Source organism: Bombus huntii, chromosome 8 (assembly GCF_024542735.1).
Source record: "Bombus huntii isolate Logan2020A chromosome 8, iyBomHunt1.1, whole genome shotgun sequence".
Taxonomy (NCBI): domain Eukaryota; kingdom Metazoa; phylum Arthropoda; class Insecta; order Hymenoptera; family Apidae; genus Bombus; species Bombus huntii.
The window spans coordinates 3,959,719-3,973,105 of NC_066245.1; the positions used below are offsets into that span (position 1 = coordinate 3,959,719).

The 13,387-nt window shown below is 39.1% G+C and overlaps 1 protein-coding gene across 4 annotated transcripts in view; it reads left to right on the forward strand.

Moving 5' to 3' along the window:
• The window catches only part of LOC126868190 (uncharacterized), a 92,061-nt gene that overhangs the window by 51,552 nt on the left and 27,122 nt on the right, over window positions 1-13,387 (forward strand). For 2 of the 4 annotated variants that reach the window (XM_050623411.1, XM_050623408.1), the window contains 6 exons: window positions 3,823-4,051; window positions 5,415-5,480; window positions 8,010-8,160; window positions 11,191-11,274; window positions 12,093-12,176; window positions 12,733-12,768. In XM_050623411.1, coding sequence (XP_050479368.1) covers window positions 3,823-4,051; window positions 5,415-5,480; window positions 8,010-8,160; window positions 11,191-11,274; window positions 12,093-12,176; window positions 12,733-12,768 — 650 coding nt within the window. The remainder of the gene's footprint in view (window positions 1-3,822; window positions 4,052-5,414; window positions 5,481-8,009; window positions 8,161-11,190; window positions 11,275-12,092; window positions 12,177-12,732; window positions 12,769-13,387) is intronic. The other 2 variants (XM_050623409.1, XM_050623410.1) reach the window with 2 other exon arrangements.

The following is a 13,387-nucleotide window of genomic DNA, read 5'->3' on the forward strand; positions in this document are numbered from 1 at the left end:
GTTTCCGTGCGTTGCGTGTGGTTTTTAATCGTGGAGGACTGAGGACGAACAGAGGGTGTCGCGGTTAACCCTCTGAATCGCACCCTCCACTTCTGATCCTATTCTTTGTGCCTTTTCGACGATTCAAAACGTGGTCTCGCTTTGCGCCGGTACAGTCCTCGTCCCCCGGACTTTTTTCCCTTTCACCTTGGCTTCGCCTCTTTGTCGCGACCCTTTCTTCCGATACTCCGCAATTAAAAGGCATCCGTGCGTTAACGAGTGCCACACGGTTCTCAAGGACTCGTATTATTTGCTTATCCAGCATCCCGTTGTCGCTACCCGATAACCTGTCGTCGTCGTCTTCGAGTGTCAGAGTTGCAGAAGAAAATTCTCGATCCCTTCATCTCGAAAGAATAATACGCTCTCGAAAGAACGAATATATTTTATTATACCGTACTTTTTATTTGATTTTTCTATATTATATATATGCCAGCGACCTAGTCCACGAAATTATTCGAATACTTGTAGAAAACTTTTACGAGTACGTTATGTGTGCTACACATACGAAAAATTTTGAAATTTTACTGATATCATTGATATCGTAACGAGACACCAGAGTCGTAATTGTATTGATAAAATATGAAATAAATCTAAAAATGTATATCACGTATCAATTGATCTTATATGAAACGTGATAATTAGTTTTTGATTGTCAAGTACACGATTAATCTATTACAATGTTGTGTAGCAATGCAAGGTTCAGATACACGTACGTATAAAGAATTTATCATTTTTTAATAATTATGTCTTAGCATCTACCATTTGGTTATGTGAGTATACATACGGTATACATACGTACGTGCAATATACCCGTGACTTTTCATTAATTATCAAGATTGACGGGTAAAGATCTTTTAGAGCACAAAGAAAAAAATACAATCAAAGGGAAACATTGCAGGATACTAAAAATAGAGATAACTTTCGATCTGAAATTAGCATGTGAACAAAAAAGATTAAGAAACCTGTACAAAATTATCGACGTTAATAAATTGTACGATTGAAGCAGTTAAATCGACCATGGAAAGTCCTGTGCTGTTTCTCATTCGTGTCTTAAAACTGATCAAAATGTGATTAGTTCAAGTCCAAAGGAAGAAACAATTTTAGGACGAATAACAGGATCATTGTACGCGTTGTCTTCAAGCGAACGATAGATCAAACATAGAACGACGACGCTCAAGAGACAGTTTAGAGACGTTTAAGACGAGTTTATCGTTGTATAACTAAAACACATAAAAGTTTTCTATGATAAACGTTGGAATAGTTTAGGAAGCGTTAGAATGGGTCACCCACGTCGAGTCAGGAAACGTTCCGTGGAAATCCGATTTTCTTTGCCCGCCGGCACGTAGCGTGAAAATTGTCGCGAGGTTAACGTAAAGTAGGGCACACGGGGAAATACGGTTCCCTTTCAACGTGATTCATCCGTTGGTGACATTAAAGACCGATGTTCTGCTTTTAATAGAGGGATTATCTGCGAGATAGACAGCGATCCACAAAGCTTCGATCGATAAGCTCTTGTACGTACATAGGAACGCAGTCTCGGTGTGATTATCTGTTTGCTTTTAGTCGAACACGCTTGTTGTCGGATTTTCTTCGATTCACCAATAGATTTTGAATATTTGTGTATTTATGTGATACTTAAATGCGCAGAAATACAGAGAATTGTATACTTTACGGGAGATCGATCAGATTATAAATTAAAACTTTTACTTTACGTAGATACGAGGTGAATCGGATCAAAACAAGAATTCAGTTCATTTTTGTTATATCGCCATCGTTTTAAGTCGTTGATCCGATTCGCTCTGTGATCCGATTCGCCTCGGTCTATCCTACTGGTTGCCATGGTATCTTGTAGAAGTTACACATATCGGAAACCTCGAATATTTAAAATAATTTAACTGAAAATTATAGCATTCACTCTGTTCTGTAATCTTGGTACCGACAATCTTTAATTTGTTTCAGTCACTGCAAAATACTATATATAGAGAAAGAGAGAGTACAAAATTTAGCAGAATAACGAATCTCAAAGTGACAGAGAAATAAATCTTAAATAATGTGTAGTATCCGAAAAGAAAAACTTTTTATCCGAATGTGCCTTTTCGAGGACATTTTGAGTCGCTAATACCGAAAATGAGGTTTGTTTCTCGCGGAAGTAAACGATTTTGGAAATTCGGGCTTATAAACATTTGGCCATAACTGTAAAAATAAACGTATGACCATACGTGATCATACAGAGCGGTAAACGGCAAAACAAGCGATGGAGCAGCCAATGCCAGTGCTCCAGGTGCCAATTTTACCGCTTACCGCTCACCGCTCTCTGGAAAATAAAAAATTCCACAAAACTAATCCGACACTCACGATTCAAATACGTATAGAACAAGCCATATATTATGTTAAAAGTGCCATATCTTAAAAAAGATTTCGTCAAATTCCACCAGGATGCCAGGCATTAACAGGTTGACCGAAATTTGTTACGCTTTGTTTCCGTGAAAAACGACCCTTGTTTTCGTCTTCAGTGACCTTGAGAACCCCTAAAAAGTATCGTTCTAGGCGAATATCTCGCAGTCCGGATATTATACTAGAGACTAGATCTCTAAACGATTATTCTAATCATCGTAAAAATATGAATCTTGAGAAACATCCGCGGTCTATTCATCACAAGTGCTCGAACGAATTATCCGCTAATCCAGAGGCAATTTCATCGAAGGGGGCAAAAAATAAAAGCAATCAGAAAAATGACCGGGAACAGTGGTTTCTAATCGAGAGAAACTTGCACGCGACGAGGGGTTCGTTTCTCTCGATCGAGCTGCCAGGTTTTCACTTCCCATTGATAACAGGTTCGCTCGAATCCGCTCGAGTCTGAGCGCAAACATCGCGACGCGACGCTTGTTACGCAATCGCCAAAGAGAAAGTTCATGCGAGATCGGCCCGGCTAATTGGCTGGTTCTTTACGATTTTGTACGATGATCGCGCGTGTAATGTTTCCACCATGAAGATTGTAATGTGTAAGTACTAGGTGAAAACGATATAGCGCGATCATAAAATCAGCGATGAACATGGAAGCACGTACTTTGAACATGTAATATGTGAATCTTGTGACAAAACGTTCCGATGATTCTAATACGAAATAACTTCCGTAGTCGAAGATTGAAATTGCTTCTTCTGTGTACGATTCTGAATGCGAGTAAGCATCGATGGATGTTCCTTCTTAAAGCTTTAATTTACGGCTGCAATATATCATCTCTACCCATGCAATACAAAGCAGTAGGAAAACAGCAGTAGGATAACAAGAAAACGTAGGGAAGTATTACTTTGCGTTTTTCCTTTCAAAATATTTCTTAAACCAATTGTTTCCTTGGGCACGAGAAGCTTCAAACCTTATTGTACAAAGCCACAAAAAAAAAAAAGAAAAAAGAAAATAAATACATCGATTAATGTGTACGAAGTATATGATTAATTGAATTTTTTATACACCTTCGTAGCACTTAAAATCATTATATTGTTTAAAATGAAACCTCGCCTACTGTTTTAACATAAGATCAAGTAAATCATAAAAACATTTGGAAAGATTAAATAAAATTTAAGCAATTAATATACATATGATATATGTACGGATGAACGTGAATTAATTTTCTTGTGAACTAATCTCACTTTGTAGTTGGCAGGTAACAATTAATAAAGATCTGTCCATCTAGAAACGTCTTTGAATAAATTTTATTTTAAATTCATGGCTTCGCCCAGTCGCAAGAAATACATTTGCCGTATACGTACCTTTGGTCTCCACAGAGCCAAAGAAGCGCCGCTTCCATCCGCTTCGTGGCCTCAGGAGAATCTTTCGGCGTAAAAGTCGAGGACCTGCGGATGCTCGAGTGGTCGCCAGCCATGTTGATCGAGATGCGGAACTCGTACGACTTCCGAGGGAAGACATCACCGACAGACATCCTGCGGGACGTCCCGAAGAGGCTCGCAGCAGGAGCGCCAGCGAGCTACTCACGGACTCGTGCGATCGAGACAGGTGAGTTTTGCCACTTGTTGCCTAATTTCTTGTTGTTCTTTATTCTCATTCTGATCGTCGAGATACGCCGGTAGTTCGTGTTCTTTCGCGTTAGGTAATTGTTAATTCTTTGCGCTTGGAATTTCAGCTCAGTTGAATGGAATACGAAGTTTTGTTTGAACGATGCAAGAAGAAGTAGGTGCTTATATAACGTTACGGAGAGTTAGGTTTGGCAGTTGAAAAATCAGCATTGAGAAAGATTTACTTAGCAAGAAAGGCTTACTGTAAATTTGGCGAACATCGACAGATCTTCTTAAATATTTCACCGCGTAAAAGTGAAAAACGTAATTATTTACGAAGCGGACGACCTCGCCGATTTCAACGACCTTGAAATATGTTGTCAAGGCGTACATTCTGAGCAACTTTTCCCTATGCGCGTTACCGTCGCTCGGCCTTAATTTCCGAGATATTCGCAAAAAACTTTAGTTCAATTCACGTTACGATTACACTTCACTTTGGCACAGAACTGGCATACTTTTGTATAATTTGATTATATTATAACCAAATCTAACTCACTTTCGATAATCATATTTAATTCACATAAGAAAGAAAACTCAATGGATTAGATTCAATCGGCTGGTTAGTTTCAGTTAGATAATTATTCACTATTATCGCTAAAATAAGTTAAGGTTTTAAATAGTAAGACAGATACAGTTCGTACTAAATTTTATACTATGTTATTGCTATTTGTAATGGGTGACACTTCAGCAAAGATATTGAAAAAAGCGACTATTCGATCATCAAAATCGTACTGTCGTCGAAACGGGAACCTTTGCGAATATATGGGCAAGTAAAATCGAGTGATTGTAACATGTATAGGGAGAAGTTGTTCAGAATGCAGACCTTGGCACTAAATCTCAAGGTTATTAAAATCTACCAGATCGTCCGCTTTATAAATGTGTAATTATCATGAAAATATTTGTATTGAAAAATCTACTTTTATATTATTTTTGTATTATTTCATACTATTTGTATCATATTGTTTTAGTAATCTGTTTCATATATTTTTTTTATAAAGACATAATTTTCTGTAGCCACTGTACGAGTTCTATGGCTACAGGTCGATTCGTAACAGTGTCAAAACGATCGTTTGTTTCCAAGTTATAGTTCAGGTTTCGATGGGCTCTATATTTCACAGAATAGCAATTCTACAAATTGCAAATGGCAAATAGATGCGAGATATAGCTGTGTTCGAATATCGACGAATAAGCTTCGAGTCGGTAGTCTAAGCGCAAAGGATTAATTACAGTCGTTTGTCTTTATTTAAAGGCAGCCGGAACGAAGATAGAGAAAATCGAGTTGTATCGCATTGTTACCATTTCAGCGGGCAAACCGCATCGAGAAGGTGCAGGTTAACGACATCCTCCAAGTCGCACCGCTCCTTCAAACAGTAAATATCATCGACAGAAAATTCCTTTTGAATCTCTTCGTTTAGTAGCTTCTTCTCTTTTATCGTCGCTCCGCAGCTTTGCCGCTTGCCTGGCTCTTATCACCTTCGTAATTGGCTTGTTTGTTGTATAATCCTGTGCTGTTCTCTTCATTTATTCTTCGAGTTTTGAATCTCTTCAAGCCATGATGCTAACTCAGTCGACAAAAGCACTCGAGAATATTATATTTATGGATATTTAGATATTTCAGAAACGATCGCTAAAAACGACGAAGGAACGGTTACTATGAACGATATAATTACATCGGCCAAGCGAATACAAGTAAAGAAGTTCTAAGAGATTGACACGTTATTCGTACAAATATTGCAATAGAAATTAACTTTCAAACAACCATCGAAGAAGAATGTGCAGACGCAAATAGTGGATGTAGAACAACGTAACAATCAAAACGACCCTCTAATTGTTCCAAGCTATAAAATAATTGTTCCATATAAAATACATTATATCAAAATGTTGAGTCTTGAAAAATACATATCTTTTTTTAAAATAAACATATGACACGATATATTAAATACTTAGTATGATCAAATAGGCTCCATTGAAAACGATCATAGTGCACACTGATCCACTCTAAACGATCATTCTCTTTCGAATTTAGAAACACTTTGTTCTTAAGAAATACATACAAAGTACCTGATGAAGTAGAACCTTAAACTAGAAATAACGAAAAGAAGAGTTTAGAAGTACTTAAGGTAAACTTCAAATACCTGGAATACAAAAACAATAATATTTAAAAATACAATACCTACCGAAGTATAATTTTTATTTCAATTTCAATCTTTATTTTACACATACGTATAGAACCAAGGAGAACAGCGGAATCAAAAGGGAAATATCACTGATGGCTCGTTCGGCGACGTTCGCCGAGCTGGTGGCGCTTGCGTTTCGCAACCGATTCGCGGACAGGAAGAAAAGTTAACCGCGAGTCAATATCCTTGGCCTGGTTCGAGCTGTGCTCGAGTTTTGCTTTTCTGTACGATTTAGCGGTACGGAAGATCGCGATGGTTCGCGTGTTAATTCGCAATACGCGTGCTTACACGCGCCGCGCGATACCTTGCTGACCTACTATCCTTTATTTTCGTAATTCGATTGCGACCATCCCGCGGATAACTCGATCAAAGTCACTTTAAACCAACACGCTGACTGTTATGCTATAACCTTCTCAATCTGAATCGTAACGATCCGCGAATGATTTCGCGTCAGATTGATTCGATCGATTCACGTTGTCGTATGATCGACCTTTTGATCCTCGAGTTTTATAATTGCGTGTACACGCGAGATCCGCGAAAAAGCAGTTGCCATTCGCTGCTTACCGCTAGATTATCCGATAGACTGCGACTAGAAGACGTTAGCACGTGATTGAGAACCGAACGAATATTTATGCTAGATTATCGCTGGTTATATAGGAGCTACGTTAAAAACATGCGCATTGAAATTTGATCGCAATTACGTGATGAGATTATTTGTTACGCAGTATGACCGAGAAACGAGGGAATTTTGTGCAAATCGTTGAAGTGTTAAGAGCGAGAGTCAGAGTTAGAGAGAATCGAGTCGTGTCGAGCGAGAGTCACTGAAAAATTCAATTATCGTATCATTATAATTTGATTATCAGGTACAGTTCTCGTTATTTTGTTCTGTATTAAACGAGCAAAACGCAAGAACGTGTAATGTGCGGGATTTACGGTGCTTGGCGATCGAATTAGTAGTCAAGATTTCCAACGTATTTTAATTTTTCTTTTTTTCTTTTTGGTAAAATTCAGTAGAGTAAACGAAGTCTAACGTTTTATTAATTAATCATTAAGATGTTGTACACGTTGATAATTTCTATTTCTCCTCTGGCCTTAATGATACCTCGTACTCGGCTTTTTTTTTTCTTCCGCGGTAATTATGGTAATACGACGTTCTGGGATGAGTGCACAAGTGATTTCAGACATATTTAAGCGTTCATGCGAAATGAATTGCTTGGTAATAAGAGTGTCGAGGTATTCTTCGATTGGCGGAATTCTGTAATTTCGCTCCTTACCATGGTATAGTTAGAAATTAATTGTTACGTATAAATTATCATCTTATTTAGTAATAAGTTTCCTAACCGAGAATAATTTGGTTTGCTAATTTGATGGCCCCGGACTGTATAAAAATGCGGAATGAGTGGGACGCGAGAGAGACTTGAACGAACCATCGTTCTCAGTTCCAAGAGCTGAAAGAAAGTCAGAGTTCAAAGTTCAAAAGATCCAGTTGTATCGAACGAGAGTCATTCTAGAATGCAGTTATCGTTACATTTCATTTCTATTTTATCTCTAAACATAGTCTTTTTTCTTTTCTTTACTATTTTATGCTCCTGAGTAAAAAGCTGCCTGTAAATGAATATCCTTAATCTGTAATACCATGCTGCTTTTCTTTTAGCCCAAACGACGAGCAAGCCAATTTCCCATTCTCCGTTCAATGGCGTCTTTTTGCCTTTGTTTTTTTAGCGTGTTCCTCAGGAGGACAGGCATGGAGGATTCGTTTGTGAAACTGCGAGGAGGAGCCGTAAAATTGTCCGTTTCGCACGACAGCGTTTTCCCCGGAGAAGTTCCTCACACTCGACCTCTCTCGTCGCTGGCCAGCCTAGCTACCCTCGAGGTTAGTACCTTCTTTATTTACGAGCTACTGAATTCGAAAAAGAACGACGATCAGAGGGGCGAACGTTAAAAAAGAACGTTGAACAGCTTAACGCAAGCGTTTCGAATGCTACGAGCGTCTTGGAAGCCAAGTTGATCGACTCTCAATTTCATTTCTCGAATAGTGAAAACTAGTGAAAACCTGCGGTGAAATTCCGCGTAGGTACAGATAGCAATCAAGTATGCCGATCGTATTTAAAACGGGCGATATCAGAGGAAAAAATCTGTACTAGTCTCGTTGAGACGTAACACGTTCACCGTTTGAAAACAATCGCATCGGACTTGATTCACGGTGATTGTTGTAATTCCTCTGACTAGAGCGGAGAATGATAAACAGAGACGCGGAGGAGGCGTTATTCTCGTTATCCAATGAACATAATGCCAAGGCAGGCATTCTAGGCACGCGTGAATCGAGTTAAGGCGGTTACACATGTCCAGGATCGGCTCGTGACTCGTCTTCCAATTTCCTCGCCGCGTGCTCTCACGCTGTGACTAACGTTTCGTATCCTTAACCCCTTAACGTACAATTCTTTTCAACTTAGCCGATCAAAGATGCACAGTTGTCTTATTTTCGTCCCAGCGGGATTGCCTCTCGACTGCGTAATAATATTATATCTTTTGTAATTCCAAAATCATTTGTATATCGTACGTTTTTGATACAGCAAGATGCAAAAGAAGAGGGAGCGAAGGGAAACAAACCTTTTTACAAACGAGAATTGTTTATTAGTAGAAAAAATTGGCTATACCTGTGGGGACATATCATCGACCAACCTGCTTCGATTTCCTGCGATCCTGCACCTTAATGCTGATTAACTTTTTCGTTCGATGCTCGCTAAACGAGGACAAAGCCGTTCGATGATTTCTCACGCGGATTTCGACGCGTTCGACCGTGAACTTCGGCGTCTAAATCGAGCACCGAAATACGAAAACGGCGCGTTGAATTATTTATGAAGGAATCGTGACACGGCGAGTGCAATGTGCCACGGAAAAACGAAAATCCTTGGTCAAGAATATACAGTGGCTCATGAAAGTATTTGGCTGTTTACCATAAAAGAACTTTCTTGTATGTTTTATGTACGTTGTATAAAACATTTCGAAATTTGATCAGCGTTGTAACGAGATACGACCGTCGTAGTTATATTTGTCAAAATTGAAAGCAATCTAAAAATGTATACATATAGCAAATTCATAATACGGATAAATGTGTCCAATGTGTTAGGTTGTCCGGAAAGTTTCTTTCGTTTTATGAGGAAATAATAGACGCACAACGTTTTTTGTTTTATATTATTTTGTCGAATTACGTACGATCCATTTTGTTCTGTTGAGATAAACACCGCGACATTTCACAGACTTGATTTCACGTTTGTACGAAGACGCACTGTTGTAAAAAAACAAAAACTGTTTGTTTGCGAAAGAAAGACACTTTTCGGACAACCTAATATACGTTCGTAAAAAGTTTCTATAGGTGAAGAAATGCTTATGAGCCATACTTTGACAAGCCACTGTACAGAGACGTGGCTGTGTGTGCTTTCCATCGATGTATATTCTTTTTCTTGTTTTGCTACGCTTGCCGAGCGTAGGCGTGCTAGATCGCGCGACTCGCCGAACAAATAATTCATTATCGTCGTTGCGGCCCGGTGATCGACCGAGATTCCACGGCCGACGATTTATAACGCGTTGACTTGTGCTTTGTTTGCTAATTGTCGTCGCGTGCTTGCTTGTACGCGACTCACGAGATTCGCTCTTCCGCCCACAGCGAAGAATAGTTTCCAATCAATCGCTGTTCGAGCGTATTTTTTCCTCTTTATTGTTGCAAATGAATATATTCGTGCAATAAAATCCGTGTCTTAATACGTTCACAATGTGGAGTGAAAACGTGTTTCGCTCTCGTATATCCGGGAAAGTTTCTTCAACTCTGTTGTAGTAATTATCAGTTACACGCACAATTAACTCTTTGACTGTAATTTTGACGTTGGATAATGTAGCACGATCAGAATATAGAAACAACATTTTGTCCGTTTGTGTACATTTACGAGTTGTTTATTTATTTTCGTGGCTTGTTTATCGCCGTCACCGGTATTTATTTACATTTGAAGATGTTTGTGTGCACAGTCTCATCATTCATTTATATTTTCCTTTGTTTATTTACCTTTTCCTTCGTGTACTGACAAGCATAAATATGAATTATGGCGCAGGTGGTATGAGAGTCATTGACGCTGGTATCTTCGATTTGTAAATTACGCAACTAACGATAACCGATACGTCTTCAAACCACATTCTAGTCCGTACTTTAAAAAAATTGACACAAGGCTATCACGTAGAAACAAAGGTTCATTTATTACTTATTATTAATATATCACCTATTGTTCGTCATTATCCCTACCCATTCTTTAAAAAGTTATTAAACCTTGCAGTTTAAAAAATTGTTAAACAGTAAGGAGAACTTAAATAAAGAAGTTACATTTGTACCTCAAAACTATCTATTTACATTAAAAATTTATAAAAATCACTCGTTTATATTGTCGTCACGCGAGAATCTGCCCCTTAAACTAAATCGTTGCTGGTGTCTTTATGTAAAATTCGCTGTAACTCGAAGACAAAGACAAATAGAGCATACGTTTATACAAATCTTTTTTATTATTTCGGTGTGCTGAGGCCACCCGTAAAATATTTCTTGGGAATTAGCTCTTTGACGATCTCTGTACATCTGTGAATTTACAAACCGCGAGTAAAATTTCTATCTCGTTCGAAAGCGAGGAGCGAACGTTTTGCGCTCGGAAGCTCCTCAGGACCGAAGCGTAGAAACATCGAACAGATCCTTTCTACTCGCGTTCCACGCGAAGAGAAAAAGCGGCGCCCGCGCTCGCGTTCCGTTCTGATACTCGAGGAAAGTCACGAATATTGTTTTCGCGTTCATGGAAAACTGTGTGACACGTGGAAGCAGCACAGCGTGTCGTGACCGTGGCGTTACATTTCTTTCTTTATTTTACAGCGGAGGCAAACGAGAAAGAGCAACGAGATCGAGCACAAGGAGTACAATCAACACGTCGTGCAGAGGCACAGGATATCTCTTCGGGTAATTTTTCTTACATTTTCTGACACGGACATTGAAATCCCACGAATGTCTCTTTTACGTGCGATTGATCGCCGCGTAAATTTCTACCGGTAAACGAATTCGAATGCAGATCGAAGGAAAATATGCAGATCGAAGGAAAATATGCAGATCGCGTGATAAAAAGGGATTTTTTTAATATGAAAAAGGAAAAAACCCAGAGTATTAGTTGTTGAAACTTACATTGTTTTAATATCTCCAATGTTTTAATGTTTCTCAATGCATATTTGAATATCATGATAAGCAATATTTTTTTTAATTACGCAAAAGTTAGACAAACACGAGACCGATTGGGAATATTCCGCTGAATTTTAAAACTGCTTTAAAAAAAAAAAAAAAAAAAGAGAATGAAAAATGTGACTCATCGTGTCCTTCCCCTGCTGTTTTCAGTTATAAAAGAAAGTGAAAAAAAGAAAGTATCATTCCGATACTTAATCGTGAAAATAAATTTCAGTGGAACACGTAACAAAACTGAACGAAAGAAAGAAAGGAGGATGAAAGTAGGAATATCTTTTAACCGAACGTTTGATCGTCGATAAATAAGTAAATGTTCGTTGCTGAAACGAAGAACGGGATGAGACGAAAAGAAACGAAAGAAAGAGAAAATTCCGTAAAAGCGTTAGTTAAAGCAGAAATGGTTGATTCGCGAAAGAGGTTCCTTTTTTCCCCCAACGTTTTAATAGAGACGTCAGCGTTGAAATCTAGGCCACGGGGTTTACAGAAACGATAATTACGGGTAGCATAGTGGATAATTACCGAGTGTGCATGCGGTTCCTTTGCAGGTGCTCGAGCAAATAAAGACGGTCATAGAGAACCGGAACCAGCTAGCCTCGGCGACCTCCTCGGATACCACGAGCACCATACACGTGAGTATCGAGACGTCATAACAGATCTGGTAAAGGAAAGGAAAAAGAACAAAGAGACCAAAATAAAAAAGAAAAGAAAAGAAGATAATAAAAAAGAGGGTCGTAGGAGAGGGAAGGGTTGGAACTTTTACTCGTTCATCGACCTCGTCCGCGGCAGACACCAATTTTTCCGCGAGCTTTTATCTCGATATGAAAGTAAGACCGGAAAGAAAGTCGTTGCGGTAAAAGATGAGAACGAGGGCAACAAAAATTGATTAAGACCCTGAGCGATCCTTCGTACAACGAGATTTTATATATTTTTCAAATCCACCACAGCTTTTTCCCTACCGTTTGTGAATCTGCTTTTTCCAATTATGTTTTACTCTCGCGGATCTCTACCTATGATGAAACAATACGTAATTGTTTGCAACAATAGCGTGACGCGATAAACGGTATCCAATCGCAAGGCAGATAGTTGTAAGAAAAAATTCGCCGATACAACGAAGGATTAGATTCCGCGCGTACTGTTCCTTACCATTTGTCGTATCTCGTGTCACACTTGGTTTTTGCGTTTCAGGCTGTCGGTGAACGTTATCAGCAGGAAACCGCCGAGGTAAGATAGCAACGATGAACACTTTTCGTTCTGAGTATCGGTGTGATCGCGTAGCGCTTTAGCGGTTCGGTGATTAGTCGCGTACGCGATGTGCGCTTGTCAACTTGTGAGCGAGCTTCCTGTACTGCGAAGCGTTCGCGCAAGTCGTTATTTATACGACGGATCGCTTTCACGATTTGTGTCGAGCAGGAAACGCTCGATTTCGCGATCCGTGTCAAATAAGAAACGATCGAATTCGTATCTCTTGAGATCTGTCGCAAGTATGAAAGTTTACCGGTGAAGTAACTCGCGTATGGAAAACTGACGGAATAACATGGCCGACGTGCATCGCAGATCGCTGAGGAAATTCCTGAACAAAATACGGTTGTTGAATTCGGTCGTCTCGAATTTTCGGAAACAGATAACAGCGGTAAGGAGGAAGTGCACGGCGAAGAACTTTCTCTGCTGAGAGTTTCAGAGATACGACACCGGTGACATTCGAGGCTCGTCATTATATACTTTCATTCGTTACGTCATTTTGATGTGTGACCACGACACCGGAATGTTTAGATAACATCGACGGAAATGTCGATTCGCTATTTTGCTAAGGAGAAAAAAAAACAAAATAAAATAACGACAC